Source organism: Bactrocera oleae, chromosome 2, assembly GCF_042242935.1.
Source record: "Bactrocera oleae isolate idBacOlea1 chromosome 2, idBacOlea1, whole genome shotgun sequence".
Classification (NCBI taxonomy): domain Eukaryota; kingdom Metazoa; phylum Arthropoda; class Insecta; order Diptera; family Tephritidae; genus Bactrocera; species Bactrocera oleae.
This window is the reverse complement of record NC_091536.1, coordinates 18,775,118-18,799,900: the sequence shown is the minus strand read 5'-3', so window position 1 is coordinate 18,799,900 and position 24,783 is coordinate 18,775,118. Positions and strand designations below refer to the sequence as shown.

Below are 24,783 nucleotides of genomic sequence, written 5' to 3'. Positions count from 1 at the left end.
GCAATTATTTTAAAACCACTTTTTGCAAATGCAGCCCTTCACTTGATTTTTGAGGCGAATTCGAAGAAGAAACAGACAAAAAAGCAAAGTGAAAAATTTTCTCGAAGAAAACGAAGGCTATTGTTTATGTGCGATCGCGAGAGTAAAAAAGCGTAGATTTTTTATAATTTAATTTTTATTTACATTTGCATTTCACTTGACAAATTATTGGTCAACGTATGGATATATTTAAAATGTAAGGAAACAATAATTTCAATGAAATGTGAAAACGACATTTAGCAGCAACGATTTGGAAGAGCTTTGTCGCCATTTTGGTGTGTAAGTGTGTGTGAACTAATGTGTGTATCAAGGTAGGCAACGACGAAGTGGAAATCGAGCCTCAAATGCAAAACCAATTATAACAGAATTGGGCGCTTTCTGTGGGTGTTAAATATAAATAATTTTAAATCGCGAAATATATCTGGTGCCAAGTGAACTGATGAAACTATTTTGAGTAGCTAAATATTAATTGAATACTGATTTGTGTATACAATCGAGGATGTATAGCAGAGACGAAAGTGGGGATAAGTTGGCTCAGCAACAGTCGCAGCTGAAACAACAACAGCAATTAGTTTTCAGCAATAATGCAATTGCAAATATAAATATAAGTGGATTCAGTTCTTTCGACAGTGATTCTATAGCCGACTGCTCAGAATTTGATACAGAATCGGTTACTATGGATTACTTTAAAGAAAGGTATTTTTAAGAAAATAAATCTTCGAATAAATTTTCCATACTTTCAATACTTTGGCTACTTGATATTACTGTAAAACCGAACTATTAATATATATATACATGAATGCCTAAAATTACAAGCCAATATATATGTGCTGAGTTTATATTTTCGTTATTTATATACATTATGCGGCTCTCATCGCAATCTAAATTAACCTTTTCATTGTTTTGCTTCTTACTTGCGAGAAGTTTGCATTTTTAATTTGTGACACTTGCGTTGCAAAATTTTTGTTATTTTTATTGCTCCTTTATCTTAAGTTTTCCTTGTTGTTATTGTCAAAAGCAAGCATGAGCTTTCCTTTTGATTAACTTTGATAAATTAAGTTATTTGGTAAAACAAATAAAAAATATCTCACTCTAAATATAGCAAAAATATTCATGCCATATACATACCTATGTATGTACAAATACATTAATATGATTTTCTGAATAGTTATGCATTGTTTAGTAAGGTATATTTCTTGTAAGATATATTTTATATAGTTTAATTTGTAAGTTGTTGGGTCGTACAAATGTTCTATTTAGGGATTTAAGCACGTTTCACTTCCTTGTTTATATCATAACGTTTTATAAAGAAAATTTTCGAAAATATATGTTGGAAAGCTTCTAAATTCGTTGAAAAAAAATCATGCAATTTTAATTATGGATTGTATGAAATAAAATGAATTCCTATTTAAAGTACAATAACTATAGTTATAAAAAGGGAATAGTTTTAACGCGATTGTTAACAGATGTTGTATGAATATTCGAATAATTTTAATGAATTTTGACTGTTACATATGTACGTACATATAATTAGAAAGGTTTTTAAAAATATTGCTTCGTGTATAGATTTTTAATTGTTATGCTAAATCTGTCGAATTTTATGTGTGGGTGCTGAGACCATTTTCATTGCTGCATGATATGTCATACATATATGTATATATATATGTGTCGTCTATTTTAAATTGTATTTCCAATTTGAATCCTTACCCATACTAATCGAATGAATATGTTTTTCTAATTCTCTCTTCCCACATAATAAATAGATTTAATGCAGCTTAAAAGCAATTTATATGCATTTAAAATAAATACAAACATAATTCACAATACATTCTGACCAAAACCATTCGAGTGTACAAGGCGTTTTATAAAAATAAGGTGCAGTAATCTGTATTATCATCAGATAAATTAATACAAGTTTTATTATCCAGAAGTGGGTAAGCCAAAGTATCTCATGCGAACTTCCGTTGTGTTATTGAGCTTGCGTTGTTATTGTTGTTACAAGGGCGTACTAACTCCCTGCTACTAATAAAAGCAAAAATATATATATTCAAAGGTACGTATTATTTTTGCATATTTCCAGTGTTAAACATCTTGCCTATTTGCCTTCAAAAAATACCGTCACATTTATTTATATCTACATATGTATATATTTTAAAGGATAACGCTTAATATTTTTTTATGTTCAGTTCACAACGCCCTTCACCAACAAAAATGGCACCAACAACAACTATAGAAACCATCACAATCACAAGACCTCTTAAGGTTCGTATTAAATTATTCATATGTAATTATTATTATTTTTCGAAAAGTGCCAATTTTTTTCTTTTTATTATTAGGTTATTGCATTTATATGTGGTGTTATCGTTGTCATACTCATGATTATGGCATTGGCTTCCACGGATTGGTTAATGGCTGCCGGTTGGCGCCAAGGTCTTTTTGTGCATTGTATTGAGGAAGACGTTGAATCACCGCTGCCCTTTAATTTACATGATCCGCCTGGTTGTTATGCCAGTCGAGACGTCGGTAAGTTGCTGATTTGTTGATTGCATTTTGGATGGCACGATTTTAAAAAAATCACTTAATTTGTTTTTTTTTAGCATACATTAAGGCCACAGCTGCTCTTTGCATAATAACATTGATCACAGATGTAATTGCCACCATACTTACTGGATTGGGTTTGAGAACGCAAAACCATAATGTGAAATATAAATTTTACAGAATTGCTGTGCTGGTGATGTTATTATCATGTAAGTTTTGAATGCACAACTAAGAACTGAAAAAAAAAAATGTTAACTCGGTAATTTTGCAAATAGTGACTTCTCGAAATAAGGTGGGGGCATATAATGTATTGCTTACAAAAATCTTTCACTAAAAGATTTTAAACTATTAAATCGAAACTCGTTTAAATTATAAGACTAACAAAAAAAAAAAAAAATTAAAAAAAACAAGTAAGGAAGGGCTAAGTTCGGATGTAACCGACCATTTTATACTCTCGCAAAGTCAAATGGTATACTCGTTTGAGATTTCTTTGTGGATTGACTGATATTTTCGGTGGAAGGTCAACTATAGGCACTGGGGTCCACATATTTAGTACTTAGGGGTTTGAACAGTTTTGGATCGATTTAGACAATTTTTGGCCGCAAGGTGGCATACTTTAATTGCATTATTCACGCAAAGTTTTACCCCGATATAATCATTGTTACCTGATTTGCATAATGGAAAGTGAAAGAATCAGATGGAATTGAAAATGGTGTTACATGGGAAGTAAGCGTGGTTGTAGTCCGATTTCGCCCATTTTCGCACTATGACATAGAAACATGAAAAGAACGTTATGCTCCGAATTTGGTTGAAATCGGTTGAGCAGATCTCAAGATATGGGTTTTCACCTAAAAGTGGGCTGTGCCACGCCCACTGACTAATTTTGAACGCGGTTCCTATAAAGTCATCTTATACCATCTCAGAGATAAAATTTAATGTCTCTGGCGTGTTTAGTGCTTGATTTATCGCGCTTTTAGTAGTTTTTAACAGTACCGTTATATGGGGAGTGGGCGGAGTTGCCACCCGATTTCAACTATTTTCACACCGTCAATAGAAGTGCTAAAAACATTTGCTTCCAGTGAATTTTGTTATTATAGCATTAGCGGTTTAGGAGATATGCACATTAAACCTATTAGAGGCGGGACCACGCCCACTTTTAAAAAAAAATTTTTAACTGCAGATGCCCCTCCCTAATGTGATCCTGTGTACCAAATAACAGTCTTGTATCTTATTGCGGAGCCTAGTTATGGCAAGTTATTTGTTTTTGATTAATGGCGTTTTGTGGGCGTGGCAGTGGTCCGATTACGCCCATCTGCAATACCAACCGTCTCACGGTACCATGAAACATGTCTACCAAGTTTCATAAAGATATCTCAATTTTTACTCAAGTTAGAGCTTGCACGGACGGACGGACGGACAGACAGTCACCCGGATTTCAACTCGTCTCTTCATCCTGATCATTTATATATATATAACCCTATATCTAACTCGATTAATTTTAGGTGATACAAACAACCGTTAGGTGAACAAAACTATTATACTCTGTAGCAACAGGTTGCGAGAGTATAAAAAAATATATATATACAATAAATTGGAAATATAGTAATTTTAAAATAATAATATTATAAAATAATTTATTATTTTTAGTACTGGCTGTCTTGTCTGCACTTATAATATATCCAGTATGTTTTGCTGGAGAACTCAATTTGGGTAAATAATAATAATTATTATTACATACATATATGATTTACATATATTCACTTTTTTGCAGCGAATCGGCCAATTTGGGAATTTGGTTGGGCCTACGGTGTTGGATGGGGTGCAGCTATCTTCCTATTCGGTGCCGTTGTGCTACTGCTTTGCGATAAAGAGTCGGAGGAGATCTATTATAAGGAGAGAAAAATTGTACATGAAAACCAAATGCGCGCCTAGGCCAGGCCGCACGACCTGCCTGACGTCGTTCTTTAGATATTTAAGTAAATATGCGATTTCTACTGATATAATACTACTAACTACTACTATTACAACAACAACAAAAACTATTAATTCAACACAGCATACAATAAGAGATGAACAAAAGCAAAAAACGAAAGCCAAACAATTATATAACACATCAAGAAATCGAAGAACTTAAAAAAGACTTGTATAAAACTGTCTGTCATCATTGCCGATAACCAAAATACTATATTTATAATGTAAACAAAGTGAAAAGTAGAAGAACAACTTGAAACGAAGTCAACACTAAACATTCAAATTAATTACCAACACGTACACATACACACAAATATAAACCATAAAATTTCATTCATCAACGGAAAATATGGGCCACTTTTGTGCAACACGTGGATTTTTCAAATCTCAAGACTTTCGCGAAATAAGCAAACATAGAAAACCATGAAACAACAGGCAAGCAATATGTCTGTGCAATGTAAAAATACATAACTTCTAAAATCAAATATACACTACTTCTTCACAAAGCAGCAAAGGTGAAAACCCATAATCTAAAATATACAAACATACTCAAATACACACAAATACACTTACACATTCATACAATTGTCATGTATTTGGGTGAAAGCATTTTATAAAACCATTTTAACATACCTATTACAAACAACCAAATATTCATGTATTCATGGTGATCGTATTTAACCATTTAGTATTGTATACGTACATATATACCTACAAACATATATCTACATATATTTACATGTATATTCGACGTGCATAATCATTATACAAATACACATATATCCACACAAATTCCATTATTTTCATATACATAAGCACATACACATATATCTACATATCCTATATATGTAGATGTCCTTACCTATGAAACTTTGCTGACAAAAACCATTAACCTAAAAGCCTAAACATTTCCTCAACAATATTTTATTTATTGTTTCCACAACAACATCGATGTAAACTCCGTAAAAAAATATTTAAAAAAAAAATTATGTAAATTAATATGAATCGTACGATGTATGTAAGAAATTCAAACTAAATATAAGCGTAATAAAATTGTAGAAAACAAGCTAACCACGTTAAAGAGACAAACTAAAACGCATTATAAAAAAGAAACAAACTCAAACAATTAAATGCATATAAGCATAATGATGTTGGAAATTAATATAAAATCACGCTCATGAACCTACCAATTTAAAAACGACTCCACAGATAAATACGTGCACCGAACCATAAAGTTACAAGCAAAGCAATACATGCATACATACATACACTTTAACACCAAAAACACCAACACTCATATATACATACATACCATCATACATAAATTCATACCAAAGCATTACTAGACAGCCATAGAAATTATGACAAACAAGGAAACTTTTTGTTTTTGGTTTTACAAACAAAAATAAATGAAAAAAAATACACATAACAAGACTTTGCCATAAAATAAGAGCAATATCATGCAGCTTCGTTCGTAGATATACATACATACATCAATTGATTGGCGACTGCTTAAGTGTTAGTCTGCCAATCAATCCGTGTTCAAAATGTACCTTAACGTTTCTTTATACACACATTTACATACTGATATATTTTATTATCGCTTTATTAAAACCGGCAATTTGTAGGTAGTTGCGTATATTTCGCCGCACTTTTACAAAAACTTGAAAAGTTCATTTTCGAATTGATAGTCGTATTTAATATTTGTGTTATTTGTTGTTTGAATATCTGTGGAAATTATATCGATATACCCGAACCCGATTTAACATTTTTTTCCTCTCAAGCTGTAAATGGAAACATTCTATGACTATGAAAATATATTGTTTAAGGAACAAAAAAAAAAGAACGCGAAAACGATTTAAAATATTAAATTTGTCAATGTATTCAAAAACAAAACACACAGTCCGCAGATATGTACATGTGAACGTTTAGAAATGTATAATTTAAGCAGTTGAAATGCAAAAGAGAAATATAAGCAAGCAGCGTATGTAAAATTCTATTGGCAATGTAAAATAGCGTTAAAAATCAAATTAACGTGTACACCCATTGTATTACACAAAACACATATACTCAAGTACATAAATTTATATTTAATTACTATTGTTTATTATGCTGTTCAGATTATTTTGTTTCATAACTCGAATTTGTATAGTTTTTTTTCTGTAATTATTAAGCAAATAATTATGTAATTATACTAATTATGTCTGATTTAATTAAACCTGTTGAATTGTTTTTGCCTACACATGGCCGCTACTATTGATATTTATACATATATTATCTAAAAAATTTGTCTGTTTACACAAATGTATGTTAAAAATAAATTTTTATGAAGCGAGAAAATATTTAAAGCAAGGAAAATGTTAATAACCGTAAATTTGAAGAACAAAACCTCTTTTGCCTTTTGTATATTTCTCGCAATGCAACAAGACATATTTGTACGACAGACATTTTACAAATATTTATTACTGTTATAACGTTAAATGCAAAGAAAACATATCAGCAAAAACAAAAAACACAAAAAAAATATTTAAACTATACTTACTTTTAATTTATTCGTATAATTTGTACAATTTACCTGATTAGTTATTCTATATTTTTTAAGTATTTTCATCTTTACAAATGAAATGTCCTAACGCACTGACTAAAGACTTGTTACGAATGATTTTTTTGTTTGTAATATTTAAGCTTTATTTGCAATGTTGATATTCGTTAATACAATTTCGTCAATGAATTAGCTCCAAAATGTGTCCTTGCGGTACTCAAGATCTGCGCCATAGGCACGAATAATTGTTCTACTGTTAATTTAGCAGTATTTCTTCAAATAGCTTTGTGACATGAAAAACCAAAATTTAGTTTTTTCATCAACAATTGTTGTTAATAAATTGGCAGTAGTTTATTTAATATTGCAATTTTCGCGAACAACTGCTATTGGAACGTGGCGTAAATTATTTTTTGTTTCAATAATAATTTTTTTTTTTTTGCTATAGTAACAGTATTTATTTGTATTGCCAATAATTGCATTCTTTAAAGCTATTTTGTGCCACAACAACGAATATTAACATTGCGAATTCGAAATATATAACCGTAATACTTCTATACACTGGCCTATGACCCTAATTACTCTATACTATTTAAATATACTGTTTTTTGTTTATTTAAAAAAAATTTTGCTTTCCTGTAACATAAAGAAAGTTTAATAAAAATAAATATTTGTGTGATTTTTGTTTCGAATATGATTTTTAGTTTGATTTGAAAGTTAGGGAAAAAAGGTATTTATAAGGATTCATGATAATTTGATTTTTTCTCTTATATTTGCAAGTATTTATATTTTTTTATTTTTATACATACGCATCGAGTTATATGTATATGCTATACACTTCTTATATTTTATTTTAATTTTAAAAATAAATATATTTACTAACGCAATAATACACAATACATGCACACATATGCATACATACATATCTATAAAAGTAAAATTGTTTGAAACCATCACTAAATGTCTGCCAATAAAATTTATAACTGTCTATTAACTTGTACGCTCGCAAGCTGCTACTCCCACTTTAGAGTAAGTTTTGCTTTAAAAAATAAATATTTAATAATTGTTGGTAAATAAGCTAAACGTACATAATTATATTCCATTTGTTCAATTAAAGACTTTCTCATAAATCTCTTTTGCGAAAATTCGTTATTCTCCAGTCGAACTCAAACGCATAGGCAAAACTCTAAGTGAACATTTAGTGAGAACATCGTCAACAAAACAAAAAAAAACAAAAACACCAAGAACAACCACAATAATAGCGATCTAAAAGCAAACAAGTCAAAAACTTCATTAATTATGTAACTGAAATTAGCAAAGAACAAAAGAAAATGACAACACAATGCGAACCGATAACCAAAAACAACAACAGCAAACTAAAAAACCAAAACCAAACAAAATTGAACAAATCGTAGGCAGGAACGTGCGGTGGTAACTTAATTATAACTCAAACTAGTATTATGTAGGAATTCAAAAACTTAAAATAAAGCAAAGCAAAAACAAAATCGAATTAACTCAAATAATTTCAAACTGAACTAAATATATAAAACTAATATAAATAAAAAATAAAAACGAAAACTAATTTTAAGCTCAAGTAATCTTTTAATTGCTAATATTAAACAATTAACTAATTAAAATTAATAATTAAGCAGCAAAAATTAAAAATAATAATTTAAATACAATACATGCGGTACAAGATTAACGCAATTATGTATGCGCCGGTAATGGTAAAGAAAACAACAACGCTAAATCTTTAACAAACTACAACATACCGATTGGCTTGTGCGCCGTAAAGTGTGTTCTGCATATTTAGCGTCAGGGTGTGTCAGCCAAGTATTGCAGTACTTAAATATCAAAAATATTTACAATTATATACGGTTTGTTAAAACACAGGTAACATAAATTAAATTGCTAAAAACATACATACAGCTGCAAGCAATGAAATAGTAGTGAGCATTTGTTAAATTAATTTTGATATATATATATCACTACGTGAGATTGTTGCTGTGAAGTTGTGACTTAAAATAAAGCTCATACTACCAAATACTAAGATTAGGTATAGACAGTACTTGAAAAATATTTTTCAACGTTCATTTAAGATAACTTTTTTCCTTGCACTATTATTTTATTGCTCCACTTAATTTCCATGTAAAATAACGTTTAAGGCAATAAAGGCCTATGTGAACTAAATTCGTTTTATTTATAAACATAGTGCGGAAAGAAAGTTTTACATTTGCAATTCAACCAGCGACAAAACTATTTAAAATTGTTAACAATTGAAAAAGATTTAGAGTGTTGGCACCCACTACTGTTTCATTGCTCGAAGCTCGCAACACATTCGTATCTACATTTATATGAATAATGCTTAAATATATTTATGAGCATAGATTCTGATAATAAATATGTTTATACATAAATATGTATATATATTACAAACAACTGCATACATACATACATACAAATTTATATAGTACTATACCAAAATGCCTATATAAGGCAAATATGTGAAGGGTTGGTTCAACTTATATTTTACATATATTTAAATTTAGCAATACCAATTTTATTTTTTTTATTTATTTTGAGTATTGCTCACTACTTGTGGTTTCCAACTTTTCATATTATTGATAATATGAAAAACTTCCCATATAAATTCCATACAAATTCCTCGAAAATTGAATGAGAAGCTTGGTAACAGTGTAAACGCCATATTTTTCGTATTAATTATGACTAAGTTGTGTACATAATCGTGTAAAGCGGTTTATCGACGTTTCATTCCAAAAAGTGTGTGTCCACTGTTGGACCTATTTCTAGGATTTCTCTTAATGCGTAAACTTGATTTGATTGTCCAAAGTAGATTCAAAATCCGGAGAAAAAAATGCATACCCAGAACATGAAATTAAAGTCAAATACTATATAGCGATATTATATGTTGCAAATTGTTTTCTTTGAAAATAATCATTATTTATTTAAAATTAATATTTATTTAAATTACGACCACACAAAGGAGCAACGGCATAATATGATATTATAACTACTGCTCTAATAAACATATACACATACATATGTATATACATATATGATATCAGCAACAACAACAATTAACACTGCTAGTGATTTTTTAAATTAATAAATGGAAAATGTAAGAAAAAAGATGAGTAAAATGTAAGATTTTAAAGAAGTTGTAACTAATAAGAAGCAAAAAGTTACAAAAAATTAAGAGAGTAAAATCAAATTGAATTAATTGTACCCTTAAAATTTTTAGAAATCCTAAGAAGTTGCTATGAATGTAAATACTCATAGTTCGCTTATAAACTTATGACCGCAGATAAAAATTAGTTATTTGTTTAATTCTAAAATATTATGTATTTAAATGATTATATTAAACTAAACAAAAAATAATGATTTGATACCTTTGATATATGTATATTATAACTATATATATGTATAATATTTTAATTTCCAAACTAGACGCAGCGATAAAGCGTTAGTATCAAGTAAAATATTTTTTTTTAAAATAATAAATCATTTATATATATATTATATAATTTATATATTTTATATATATATATATATAATTTATCTAAATATTTTCCAATATAAATAAAAAATTTTAAATTTTTCTGCGGTTAAAATTGAATGATTTTTTTTTTAATAGAATATTAAGATTTTTTAATTGCACTTTTAAATAATTTCTAAAACCGCTGCATTTACAATTTATTCAATTAAATGTTTGTAAATAATTTTAATAATCATAGATGTATTTGAATGTATCTTTTATATATGTACATACAATACATACGTATCAATAATCACGAATAACTCCCATAATTTGTAGTTTTTTGTATTACCTGTAAACTCTCCACAAAAATACATACATACAAACATTTGTATTTGTATACTAAATACTAACTTAAATATAGTATACATATTCCTTACATTTTTTTTAACAATTTAAAGAAGAAACTCAAACAAATATAAAAATGTGTAATATTGTTTAAAAATAAACCGAATGTGTTTTCCAAGCATAAGCTATATTTTCCATCAATTTTACATAAGTTTATGTAATATACAGATATAATGTACCGACTGTAAAAAACTAGTTTCAACAACCAACTCCACACAAATCTCCACTTTTTTAAAGTAACCATAAATAATATTATAATAATATTGTGTAAATTTATTGTTAAATGCAAACATACGTATACGTACATATGTATATCTAACCATAAATTTGTAAACTTGCATACATAGGCACATACAAATTCATGTTGGTATTTGTGTTTGTATGTGTATATATATTTAGATAAAAATTTTAGCAAAAAAACAAAACATTTTAAATTGTTACATACCGAAAAGCTAACCATTTAAAGTCACGTACTTGCCACATATATATGTATGTACACGTAAACATTCTTACCACACATTAAGGCAAAATGGGGGCCGAAAAATTTCTGCTTTACCCTGTGAATTTTACCATACAAGTATTGTACGTCTATATGTAGTGAATACTTATACTCATGCACAAATGTAAACTGTGTGAAGGCGTATTACATACCATGCATTCATACATACATATACTACAGAAAATATACTTTCATCCAATGCAGAACAAATGGAAACTACAAATATACATACATATATGTATTAATATGTAATAATAACTACAAGTGAATAAAGTACAGCAATTATATACACACATATTATAACAAACGAAGAGCTGTTTCATTTAATAGCTATAATAAAATTAAAATATAAAGAATCACAAATTAAAATTCCATACGTTGTCTTAGCCGTGCGCAGCAGCAGATGCTAGGTTGCTGGAAAGACAGAGAGAGAGAGAGAGATGGCCTTGATTTGTAATGTTGACTGAAGTGCTGGTATATATTTATATATATTTACCGGGTTGATCAAATTGTTCCTTTAACAATTTTATAACATTTAGTCGAATGAATGAGCCTGTACTATATTTGATTTCAAATAAGTGCGATAAATTCCAACTAAGACCATAGCTGGTGATTGCAAATCGAAGAACAAATCTAAAAATCGTTATTATAAGTTATGAAATGCTATCAAATACTAACTTTACGCAATTATAATTTATTTATTTTATTATACCATAAACGGAGTGTATTAAGTATGCCACGATGTTTGTTACATCCAAAATGAGACTCGAAAACGGATCACTACAGCATATACATATGCACATACAGCTGTGTTCATAAAAATAGCAGTGCTCATGAGCCGCAACTTTAAACTTAATTTTATATATCAAAAAATAAATGAATGTTCACAAATTTAATTTTGTTTTAACTTTGTGCCTATTTTAAGCAAAAACAAATCAATTTATTATTCAAAATGTTGTTAATTTTTTTTACATTATTAATTTAAACAGAAAAGTGCTGTTTACAGCTGTTCATAAAAATAGCAGTGAGTAATGAAAACAGTGCAATTAGTTGAAAAAAACATTGTTGAACTCCAAAAAACTATTTTAATTTGTTTGCTTGGGTTAGTACTTAGTCGTGTACCCATTATTTTTTATTACGGCCTGGCATCTGCGAGGCATAGAATCCACCAAGTCCTGGCAGCGCTTGACAGGGATCCGCTCCCATGATTTTTGAATAACCTCCCAAAGCTGTGATCGAGATGTTGGATTTGCATTTGGAACATATCGTTTAACATCTCCCCATAGGTTTTCAATTGGATTTAAATCCTGAGACTGCGCAGGCCATCACATAAGATCGATCCGCTTTGATGCCATCCAGCTTTTGACTACTTTGCTTGTATGTTTGGGGTCGTTATCTTGTTGAAACGTCCATTTTAGTGGCATTTCCCAATTGGCATAAGGAAACATAACATTTTCTAATATGTTAACATATACAGATCGATCCATGATCCCATCAATCATGAATATAGGGCCCACTCCATTGTAAGAAAAACATGCCCATACCATAATACTCAATCCGCCGTGTTTAACTGTCTTCAAAGAGTACCTATGATCGTACTCTGTGTTAGGTGGACGTCTGACATATTGTCTGGAGCCCTTTCTACCAAATAACACAATTTTACTTTCGTCACTCCATAAAATATTTCGCCACTTTGTAATGGGCCAATTAAGGTGACTTTTGGCGAACTCCAAACGTGCTTTGACATGTCTGGTGGCTAACAGTGGAACTTTTCGTAGATGGCTTTAAGACGTCGCCGAATAGTAACGCCACTAAAATTCAAGCTTAAGTCATTTTTTATCTTGCTGGACGATGCAAAAGACTGCGCCCTGCTATTTCGCACAATAGATCGGTCCTCATGAGGCGTGTTTTTACGGTGGATACCACGATTTCGGGCATTTCTTTAAAGTTTAAAGCATTATGAATCATTTTAGCAGAACATCCACATATTTCTTGGATGTCTTTATATGTTTTTCCCAGGTTTCTTAGTTGCACTATAATATTTCTTTTTTCAGGAGTACAACGTTTGCCTCTGCCCACTAAGTTAAAAAATATAAATTTATTTTTGTGTTTTCTAATGTTAATAATAGTCACTAACACAAAACCACTTACTTTTTATCAATTAAACGTCTTAACAAAATTTTTTTGGCTGCTATTTTAATGCACAGCCAAAGACTGGTGCTTCTAGCAAAAAGAGTTGTTCATTTGCTTAAATCTTGCAAATCTAACGGGATTTTTTCGTTTCTTCCATATACACATTTCATTCTACAACAACAATGCGTAGACGATGGAATAATCGTAACGGAACTTGAAAAAAAATAACATTTCTTGACACGATTTTTTGTGAACATAGCTGTATGTATATAGCTGCCATCAAGGCTGGCCGATCAAAATCAAGTTCATGTATGGAAAACTTTTTCATTTGACGCGAAGTTTTGCATATATTATTGTTCAAAGCAATGCTACAATATTCGAATAAAGTGTTTAGATCGGACCACTATAGCATATAGCTGCCATACAAATTGGCCGTTCAAAATATACATAAATGTATGTCCGCATATGCTATAAGAAATGCACCTGTGAAAGGACGGAAGCTAAAGCTTTTTCCGTGTTTTTTATTTTTAAATGCTTACCCATAAATCAAATTGAATTAAAGAAAATTATTTTATTTTTTATTTTAATATTTAAAAAGCATTTACTGAATGCTTGTATAATGAATATTTTATTTATTTACAATTGTAACCATTTGTGTATGTGTATGCATATGTGTACAGACCATATACATACTATGTATGCGTGCTGAGCTCATGAATTTCATAGAAGTTTTTAATATGTATGTATGTTTAAATTTCTATAATTGCACGATTAGTAGAAATGACTTCGAGAGTTCTTGGTTTCTGCTTACTTACGTATTAGAAAGTTTTCATTATACAGGTTTTAAATAACGTAATACTAACGGTTTGCTTACTTTCAGCAATTTGTATTTATAAATTGATATATATGTTTCAACATGTTAAAACAGCTTAACTCGACCTAAAATAAATAGTGACTCGTTTTCTAGTATGAATCTGCAATTAGCAAAGTAGTAAAAAAGTAAAGCTTCCGGTGCTAAGTAATAGTTTAGGTTAAAATACAATGCCGTGTTGCGATAATTGGGCTTCAAAACTCAAATTGCGCGATTAAGTCGACTTAAACTATTTTAACATATTGCAATAGATATATGTATAATATGTCTTTTCCACATACATAATATGAATCATAATAGTTTTTTTAAGCAAAATGTTAAATAGTTGAAAGTTGCAAAATAATTAGAATTTTTAAAATTTTTCTATAGTTAATAGTTAATTATCAGTATACAATGTAAATTTGTATTCATTTATGAAGTATTTGTGTGTCGAGCACTGCATGAAATAATTAAATAAAGTATATTATAATAAATTTTTTTCATCAATTATCACAATCAAATATACCACAATGCGAATGCGTTCGATAAATTCAATAGAAATATGCGGTGTAAAGTTTTATACTAACATGTTATCAGCGAGAAATCTTTTCTTTAAGCCATCGTTGCACAGCATTTAAAGAACAAAAGTTGTAAGCTTCATATACATATGTATGTATGTATGTATGCTTTCAACGAGTTGCAGCTTTAGTAGTAGACATCACCATTTTTCACTTTTGCATACGCTTCTAATTATCTATTTATAACATTTATTTCGCTTTTATGTTTAGAATGTTACAGTCTTACACCAAAAGAATCTCCATAAAAAAAAACCTAATAATTGCCAAATTTTTTGTACGAATATTTCGGTATTAAATTTTCTCTTTACAAATTTTACATTTATTGAACCTTTTACGATTTGGCAAATATGGAAATTGCTTTTTTTCTCGTTTCTAATTTTCTTAACAATTTTTATTATGTATACTTTTTGATGAGTGTGTAGCGTTATATACTTAGTGCTTGCAGTTTCGTAATATAATAATAAAGTGTATGCACAATTATAATATAGTTGGTTGCATGCGTTCAATAAAGAGTTCATGAATTATATATAATATATATACAAAATTAAATATACGGGTGAATACAAAAAATATATACGCTAAGCACAAAAATAAAAAACAATACATGTTGTAACTAAACCAATTCAAACAAAAAAAAAAAAACAAAGAATACTACGAAATACACAAATATCATTGTGTATTTACAGCTTGTTATAAATACGTAATCACAAATTACAAATCAAGATTCAAACGACTTTGAACTGACTTTCTGTGCAAATTTATAAAGTAAAAAGTAAACAAAAAAAAAACAAAAACGCTTTGCAAAATTTGTATAAATTCTAAAATCTAATTACTAGGATCTTCAAAACTTAAGTCAATGCATTATATCTGAGATTGCTATCTATAGTAGTATTGCCACTTCCAGCGCTAGTTGTGGCATTGTTTTCATTTTCCTCGTCAGTAACATTGGGCCTTTGCTCACTATTATCAAAGGCGCCACCAATGCGTCCACTGTGATCAAACTCCGGCTCCATGTCTGAGCTAAATTCCGAGTAGCGTCGTTGCCACGGCCACACTTCACGTATGCTGTCGATAAGACGCTGCTGAAATGTTTTGTACTCCATATCAACAGATTGTGTCTCGCCAAAATTGAAATCGGCCACTTCCACTGTGAAACTGTTATTAAAAATGTGTAGAAATTAATAATGATAAAAAGAAAGGAATATTGCAGTGTGCTAACAAATGTGTTTAAATTTCTTGACATTAATCGTCCTTTGCTTTAATTTCGCAATATAAACAAACTGAATGTATACTCACCGATTTCGCGATTGCAAATAATAAGAGACACCGAATACGATTAGAATAACAGCGATTAAAGTGAATGACACGGGCACCACCACAACAGACAATTGCGATTGCACTTTTGCTAAAAAATATATATAGAAATATTTCATATTTAAATAAACATTTGTTTTTATATTAATATTATCACATTATCAGCTTAGATTACAAGCGAGCGCTAATCACGTACCTTCGTATATATTAATGGTGACCTGATTCAGCTTCTCAGACACATCATTGCGTATGAAAAACAAAACTGTTTTGCTCTCGTAGAAAAAGCGCGTGTAATTGTACTCGCATTTCTCGAGTGGAAAGTAGTAACGGCAAGTCTCGTTGCCGGTGGCATTATATGGAGCTAATGCATGTAAAAAAGAAAGCAAATCAGCTTTATTACATTGTTAAATGTAAGGAATATTCACTTTCACTAACCGTTGACGACCTGAATGCACATCTCCAGCGACTGAGAGCCTTTGAAATTCACTTGTAGACGCATCATATCACCTCGTTGTAACCAATTTTGACCGGTAGCCTTGAAGTCCGAAATGGGAGCTATAATAAATAAATAATAAAAATATTTATTGAAAAAAAATGAGATGATCACACCTTTTGATTCCACGTAATGTTTAAACAGGCCGGTTAGATTTTTGGGACCATGCCCAATTAATTGCCCACTGACACAATTGTAGGGTGGTTCGCCATCCATCAGCATTGGCGACATAAGAATGGGCAAAGCGAGTTTTTTAGATGTTGCTTTTGTGGTAGTGTTCAAAGTAGCGGCATCGTGCATTTGATCAGTCACAGTTGTGTTGACAGTCAATGTTTGCTGCGCAAGTAGTGACGTTAATGGTATCGGTGCAGCTGCACCGCGACGTCGCCGTTGCCTTGGCGCCACAGTAGTGGCATTTACAGTTGGAATTTTCGTTGTTGTATCATTGTTCGGTTTATGGGTGGTGGTGGTAGTTGCAGGCGTGGTTGTAGGTTTTGGTGTTGTTGTTGTCGTCGTCGTTGTTGTAGTTATAGGTTCAGGTGGTTTCTCGAAACTCGCCACGACCTGTAAAATTTAAAGTGATGCAAACAAAAACAACACTTAATACAATTCAAGCAATATCTACGAAAATACACTTACCAAGGCTTCAATTTTATAATATTGATCAGGTTCAGTGTACTGCGCTACATAACTAAGTCCATTGATAACACCAATGTAAGTACAATTTCTGAACCAATAAGTGTGTACTTCGTAGGCCTTGTCCGCGATTAATTTGGCATCGTTTGGCCGCAACTGTATTGTATGATTGACCGGCTTTGAGCTGGAAACAAAATTTTTTCTTGGTTTGGTATCGTTTTGCAGTAGCAGCATATCGCCGCCGAGGGAGTCATCCAATTTGAAATCAATATGATTAGTTGCTATATTTATCCACAATATATAATTTTTATCGACTTTTAATGTGACCCTATAATCACCAGGTTTGCTTGTATTCATCGGATATGTTACGGACCAATTGCTGTAGGGATATTTTGTGTTGATTTTCTATAAATTGGAAAACGCAAGAACATAAGTGATATTTAAAATCAAAAATATCTGTTGGTAGAAAAAATACAAAAATATCCCTTTTTAGATATTAAAAAAAAAAACGTTTTTACTTAGAACACAATTTTATGTACATATGTATGCATGTACATTTACAAAATATTTATAAACTACTAGTTTTGCTTGTAATAAAGTAAAATTGATGATAATGTCAACAATTCAAAAATTGCTGTCTCCCTAGGTCTACAAAGCTCCATCAAGCTACTTAAAAAATGAATTACTATTTAAATAAAAAATTATTGGCTTATGAATGAGTTGTGTGCATGCACATATGTAATGCTTATAAAAGGTTTTACATATCAACCGACACGGAATTCATGAAAAAGAATTATATATATGTATGTATTAACATACATACCTTATAAATATATACACTGCATTATTGTTAAATTAATAGACATTTAATTTGCATAAAAATAGAAAAAATTAATGCAAATGTGGTTGAGAAGCAAATAAATTAAATTAATAAAACCAGAAAAATGTCAGTAAGAAAGTCAATTGAATTGCAAAATTTATATAGTATATTATATTTATATAGACAACCCATTTTTCGCCCTAATTCCTTGTAAAAACATTTATGCAAAAAATATTTTTATCTTTTATTTCGAAATTACTTGCAAATTATATACATATGTATATATTTGGAATGGAATTGCAACAATTATTCATTTAAAACAGCTGAATTAACTGAAGTTTGCAAAAATACGTCATTTCATATTAAAATGCATTTTATTGTTTCTTTAAAGCAAATATTAGCTTATAAAATGTTCATCAAAAGAGTGAAATCTTAAAAATGGTCGGAATGTTTTTAATGGATAAATGCATATATATACAGTATTAAAACAACGTTATAAATTAGTATAAATAAATAAAGATGAGTTTTTTTTATACTTAAATATGAAATTCTTCTTATTTGACTAATTGCATTATATGGAAGTCATTGTCTCACTATTTTATATAAATAGCAAATACATAAGTGCTAAACCATAAAACTCGAGTTAAAAATGTTCCTTCAAAGAGAAGATAAGAACCCTGCACTTTCCTCAATATTATTAAAAAATAAACATATATGTAAGTACAGACCTACCCTAGTACATAAAAATATAAAGAATTAAGCAAAAAATCAAAACAAAGCAGTTCTTGGCAGCATTAGTCATACCAAAACAGTTGAGAGACGACTTTTTTATATCTATATTTTATATTATTGGTAGTTAGTATTCAATAAAAATAACTTTGTGCTTGTTCTCGCCGTCTATGTATGCATGCATATAGTTACTAAAGTTTTTTTCCATATATACACATATATATCCTGAACTGCTGATGAGTTTATGCTTACCACATTATTAGCGGCTAGCGTATTATCCTCCCAATTGAACATGTAATCTCCGGTACTCGCGACTTGACCATCATCGTATAGCACAGCACTGAAATTTATAGTGCCACCAATAACTGACGATCCGGTGCTTTTTATTTCGACGTAATCAGCTTTTTAGAGAAGAAGAAAGTAATTATAACACTTGTTTCTTTTTTTTATATGATATATTGCAAATGTAATATTTAGTGGGCGGAAATCGATTCGTCTACAATAATTTTTATTGTGGTAAGCAAATCCCTATCATGTAAGGGTAGGTCATATTGAAATGTAATATTTTTTTAATGACTAAAAGAAATTTGTCATCTAGGATGCTGGGAAACTCCAAGTTTATTACCTGTCACCAATGTGCTCAATACGAATGATAACATCAGTACAAGATTAATGCACTGTTTTTGGCTCGGCATTTCCGTTCTCATTTTTAAACTTGCTTTATTATTGAATAAAAAATATACTATATAACTTTGCTATGTGTATAGGATATTATTATTATTTATTTTCACATTTATTACGTATGTTCCACAGTCTCTAACGCCAGCGCTAGTGACAATCACTTTTTGTTAATCACACAAGATTTCCTTAGTACACTTGTCACTCTCCTTTAGAGTATTTCACAAATAGTTTTGCTAATAATACAGCTACTCCACTGAAGTTTTACGCAGCTTTTCACTTAATGAATTTAATGAAGTCGTTAATATAAATTTGGTAAAGGTAATTTTTCCAAAAATGATTTTCACTCAAACTGCGTATAAATTGTACACTTTTGATCGTAGAACGAAAACACAATGTAAAATATGCGTCAATGATACCAGACCATGGACAAATTAGGAGTTGCCACATAATAATGTAGAAATATTGTAGATAAGAATTCAATTTCATAAAGTTTTTATAGCAATTTAGTTGATATTGTAATTTTAGTTTTTTGCATGTTTTTTAATTGTAGCCTCGCTTTAAATATATTTAAAATATCATATCTAAATTTTAATCAGACAAATTTTGAATGTTGTACTTTTATTATTAACGTGTCACGCTGTATTTGGTTATGACACTTTTCGATTAGATTTGCTGAGGTGTCAAATAAATGTCAAATAACTAAAAAGTTGGAAAGATTTTCGCCTTCGTGTGTTTTTATATTGATGTAGGGAAAAAGAGTCGAAAATATATTAGAATTGTTAAAAATGTCTAAAGATCCAAATCAAAAAGAAGCCATTATAAAAGCTGCATATGCGGATATAAATAAATTTGGGCAAAATGGGGAATACGATAAAGCAGTCAAGGCAGTAAATAGAAGTAAGAATTTGTTGTTGGTTTGTGTTTAAAAGCAGCACACACATTTCTTGAAACTAACCCAATATTTTTGTATGGTATATTCATTAGTTTTGGGCGTTGCACCAGACGACCAAACAGCTTTGCATTGCAAGGTCGTTTGCCTCATTCAATTATCCAAATTCGAAGAGGCATATAAATTCATAGAAAAAAATAAATTGTCCTCCAGTTTAGTATTGGAAAAAGCTTACAGTGAGTATCGATTGAACAAACCCGAGCAAGCATTAAAAACAATCGACAACGCTGGTATTAATCCATTGCCTGATAGTTTAAAAGAGCTGCGCACACAAGTACTTTATCGTCTGGAACGATATGAGGAGTGCTTTGATGCATATAAGGAAATCATCAAGAACACTAATGATGAATACGAAAATGAACGTCGTACTAATCTATGTGCTGTAGCTGCTAATTTGGCTATAGATAAGGTAACATATAAGTTTTTATTTCTAATCTCCGTTTTAACTTTTTAAAATCTACCAAAAATCTAGAATAGGGAAATACCAGAGCTACCCGAAGAGACGTACGAGCAGTATTACAATGCTGCTTGTATTGCGGCTAATCGTCAAAAGTACGCTGAAGCTGAGAAGAAATTGCGTGCCAGTGAAAAGCTTTGTCGTGAAACCCTAGAGGAGGACGGTGTTACTGAAGAAGAGATGCGTGAAGAACTGGAACCAATACGTGTGCAATTAGGATATTGCTTGCAAATGCAAGGCAAGTTCAAAGAAGCGGCAGTTATATACACTGAATGTTTACGCAATAAACCGAAAGACCCAGTTTTGGTAGCCGTAGCCAGCAATAATTCGGTGGTAATTAATAAAGATCAGAATGTATTTGATTCTAAAAAGAAAATACGTTCGGCCATGTCTGACGCATGCGAATCGAAATTAACTAGCCGTCAAAAGAAAGCAATTGCATTGAATAACTGTCTGCTTGCATTCCTTACCAACTCTAGTGATCAAGTGCAGCAACTATGTCAGAAGTTGGTGCAAAGCTATCCGGATTTAGAATTCCAAACGTTACTTATACAATGCTCTCAACTCACTAAGGATAAACGACAAAAGGAGGCCTTAGAGTTGCTTAATAAGTATGCAAAAGCGCATAAAGAAAATGCTTTCGCTTCCAAATTCGCTGTGGTCCAGTTATTACTTTCACAAGGTAGTCGTAAGGAGGCAATCGATGTGTTGCTTTCCCTTGGTGAGCAAATGTACAAGCCCGGTATCATATCTGCACTGGTAACACTCTATTTGGGCACAGACAATAAACCCGCCGCATCTGAATTGCTGAAATCTGCTGTTGAATGGTATCAAATGAACAATGTAAGTCAGTTATAAACTAAAAGTAATCTCTGACGATTTAATTACTAATCATGTTATTATTAACGTACAGGTTAGCAGTGGAGATTTGAGTGATATGTGGCGACAAGCCGCAGAGTTTCATTTGCGTGGGGGTGCTTCTGAAACTGCTGCCAGCTCACTCGAAGAATTACTCAAGCTTAATGCGAACGATATGAAAGTATTGGCCCAACTTGTTATTGCATATGCACAATTCAATCCAAAACGTGCCTTAGAGTTGAGTAAACGCTTACCGAAACTTGAAACTCTGACCACTGCCTCCGAAATCGATGCATTCGAGTCGGCTAATTGGGTTATGTCTACAAAAGCAGTTAAAAAATCCGCTAATGCCAAAATCGAACCATCGCCAAGTACACCGGTTGTAGAGAAAAAGAAGAATCGCAATAGGAAACGTAAAGGAAAACTGCCGAAGAACTACAATGCAGAAGTAGCACCAGACCCAGAGCGCTGGTTGCCTAAGTACGAACGCACTGGATTTCGTAAGAAGCGTGACCGTCGTGCAAAGGACATTATTAAGGGTTCACAGGGTATGGCTAGTGGTGCAGCTGAGCAATAGTAAGTCAAATGCATATTTTTTTTTAATTTTTGGTGAAAAAAATGTTATTGTTTCAGTGATATGTCGAATCGTGCAAATCTGGGGAAAAATTCGCCTGCCACACCAGTGTACCAAGAACCAACACCAGGGCCACGTCAACAACATCGCAAGGGTGGTCACAAAAAGAAGAAGGGCGGTCGCTTCTAAATACATTTATGCATTTGCTACGTTGGCAAGAAATATGCTTTTAACAATTTTGTAATGTGCACCTTATTTAATTATGTATTGATGAGTAAGCACTAGTTTAAATTAAATAAAATGCATTTGGGTTTAAAGTAGATTGTTTAATAATTTCTTTCAACTTTCTCTTCTCATTTATCAAGCAAAAAATTAATAGAATAAATTATTGCATTATTCATCGTCATCATCATTTCGTTTATTCGCACCTTCTTCATTGTTCGGTGTTGTTTGCACATCATCCCGTCGCGCATCATACGAATGTAAGGGTAGAGTCTCCAACCATTCCAACATGGAACGATCCTTATGCTCCGTTTCGTAAATATTAGCGTAGATATACCGTTCAATGAATTCTTTTATTTCAGCCTCTTGCTTAGCCCACGTTAACGGTTCATGTATACCATCACTGCCGTAACGTTCATTGTAGCGTTCATAGTGAACGGTATCTAACACTAAGCCCAAACCAGGCGCCATTGGTAAGTCTAAGCGCTCTTCGGCAAGTGCACGTTCCAGTGTAGCTGTAGTAGTATTGCCTCGTGCAATTGCTATCGCTAAACCGACCATTTTCCGAATTTGATGAAGCATAAAGCTTTGACCCTTAACTTTTAATGTGAGAAATTCTAAGCCTTGTATCGTAATAAATGGATCAGAGCAAGTAAACGACATGATGAATCGCTTCGCTGAAGGATCCAAAAAGTTTCTAGAAGAGAATCAAATATTTGTAATAAAATAAATAGTAAAGCTAGTAAAAACACTCACTTTCTGCATGTAAAATTGTGAAAGTTTTTTGTGCCCTCATATAACTGCAGTATATCCCTTATCTTTTGCAAGTGCGCAGCGTCAGTGCGATAGCTCTCGAAATCATGCTTCTCTGTGCTATCTGCAAATGCAATGGTTGGCAATGTGTATGTGTACGTACGCGCATTACATTGATCCTTGGCATTAAACCCTTTTGTAACACGCTCGACGCCAAAAATGCGTATTTCTTCTGGTAAATCTTCGTTTATAGATTTGACATCGATTGAATCGGCTGAAAAAAATTTGAAATATGCCTTTACACGATAATCACTGCTATTTCAAACAATTCTAGCTTATCACTTACGCAATTTTATCGAGCACACTTGTCGCGCTGCAGACACACCTTTATCAGTGCGTGCAGCTCGTTGAAAGCAAGCCGCTTGTGCCGCCTCAAAGCTTTCCTCCGTTATCCATTTGTGCTTTAGCATTGCCTTGAAAAGTTCCTCTTCAATCGTTTGCATACCGGGATTACGTTGCATTCCAAAATATTTAGCACCACAGTAACTCAATAGTATTACGCATTTTTTTCGTTTAACACGATCGGCCGGATCGAAGGCCGGTCGCTTTGTGTCTCCGGCCAGTTCGTCTTGCGTTTTCCAGTCAACCCATTTCCTGCGTTTTAATTCACGTTTCTGTCGTTTCGTATCCTTCAATTGTTCAGCTATTGCGGCACTTTCAACTTTATTTTGAGCCTGCTGCTGATCCAATTTGTCTAGCGCTTCTGACATAGCAGCGGCGAATCCTTTCGGTTGTTGTTGTAATGAAGTTGCTAATGAACGGCACACCACTGGCAGTGACAGCGTTGCGTTAGTGGTAGCTATCAGCTATTTAAGGTAAACAAAATTATTAGGTTAGTATTTTTTTATAAATTCACAGTCAATCCACCTGCCTTTGTGAAATTGACCGTCCGATTAACTATCAACATTACTTTTATATTAACTTCCTTAATCTCAGCAGTCGTTCTAATGTTCGGCACCCTTTAAATTATAGTGGTGGAACGTTAATCCATGTGTAGCAAATGTAAAAACATGTGTGATTGTGCTTTTTAGCTTAATAGTAATATATCGACATGTATTGTTCGATAGTTTTTGCCGCTATACGCAAAGAAGTTCTTCTAAGTTCTCTGCTATACGTACCGGCGTTCAAACTCTTATTATCACTAAGCGATAACAACCCTAATACGGCATTGTAATAAACAACCGCA

General features: G+C 31.6%; 4 protein-coding genes and 1 long non-coding RNA gene across 9 annotated transcripts; 2 read left to right on the top strand and 3 right to left on the bottom strand.

Moving 5' to 3' along the window:
- Positions 1-81: 81 nt before the first annotated feature.
- Positions 82-7,779, top strand: LOC106627757 (transmembrane protein 47). 2 transcript variants are annotated; one of them, XM_014248004.3, is made up of 7 exons: positions 82-735; positions 2,226-2,301; positions 2,376-2,562; positions 2,637-2,786; positions 4,225-4,287; positions 4,349-4,553; positions 4,634-7,779. In XM_014248004.3, the coding sequence occupies exons 1-6, from the start codon at positions 539-541 to the stop codon at positions 4,507-4,509; spliced, it is 834 nt and encodes a 277-aa protein (XP_014103479.1). In that variant the 5' UTR covers positions 82-538; the 3' UTR covers positions 4,510-4,553; positions 4,634-7,779. The 2 variants fall into 2 exon arrangements, with proteins under 2 accessions (XP_014103479.1, XP_014103478.1); XM_014248003.3 differs by having other exon boundaries at positions 4,349-7,779.
- A 961-nt stretch (positions 7,780-8,740) lies between these two features.
- LOC118683741 (uncharacterized) lies at positions 8,741-12,256 on the bottom strand. The gene is made up of 4 exons (XR_004979616.2): positions 12,203-12,256; positions 11,987-12,123; positions 11,868-11,904; positions 8,741-9,996 (listed from the first exon to the last, which is right to left on the bottom strand). It is a non-coding gene; the product is annotated as an uncharacterized lncRNA (long non-coding RNA).
- Positions 12,257-14,179: 1,923 nt separating this feature from the next.
- On the bottom strand, positions 14,180-20,116 carry LOC106627782 (uncharacterized). Of its 2 annotated transcripts, XM_014248048.3 has the most exons (8): positions 19,669-20,116; positions 19,296-19,444; positions 17,498-17,899; positions 16,975-17,422; positions 16,801-16,920; positions 16,562-16,726; positions 16,348-16,456; positions 14,180-16,206 (listed from the first exon to the last, which is right to left on the bottom strand). In XM_014248048.3, exons 1-8 carry the CDS (start codon positions 19,748-19,750, stop codon positions 15,900-15,902), a joined length of 1,782 nt encoding a protein of 593 aa, XP_014103523.3. In that variant the 5' UTR covers positions 19,751-20,116; the 3' UTR covers positions 14,180-15,899. The 2 variants fall into 2 exon arrangements, with proteins under 2 accessions (XP_014103523.3, XP_069966604.1); XM_070110503.1 differs by lacking the exon at positions 19,296-19,444 and having other exon boundaries at positions 19,669-20,115.
- Positions 20,117-20,405: 289 nt separating this feature from the next.
- On the top strand, positions 20,406-22,882 carry Srp72 (signal recognition particle 72). The gene is made up of 5 exons (XM_014248030.3): positions 20,406-20,621; positions 20,709-21,082; positions 21,146-21,973; positions 22,044-22,564; positions 22,622-22,882. The coding sequence occupies exons 1-5, from the start codon at positions 20,510-20,512 to the stop codon at positions 22,749-22,751; spliced, it is 1,965 nt and encodes a 654-aa protein (XP_014103505.1). The 5' UTR covers positions 20,406-20,509; the 3' UTR covers positions 22,752-22,882.
- Positions 22,868-24,719, bottom strand: Pus1 (Pseudouridine synthase 1). 3 transcript variants are annotated; one of them, XM_014248033.3, is made up of 4 exons: positions 24,465-24,719; positions 23,884-24,403; positions 23,541-23,811; positions 22,868-23,481 (listed from the first exon to the last, which is right to left on the bottom strand). In XM_014248033.3, exons 2-4 carry the CDS (start codon positions 24,305-24,307, stop codon positions 22,956-22,958), a joined length of 1,221 nt encoding a protein of 406 aa, XP_014103508.3. In that variant the 5' UTR covers positions 24,308-24,403; positions 24,465-24,719; the 3' UTR covers positions 22,868-22,955. The 3 variants fall into 3 exon arrangements, with proteins under 3 accessions (XP_014103508.3, XP_014103506.3, XP_014103507.3); XM_014248031.3 differs by having other exon boundaries at positions 24,469-24,719; XM_014248032.3 differs by having other exon boundaries at positions 24,508-24,719.
- Positions 24,720-24,783: the final 64 nt, after the last annotated feature.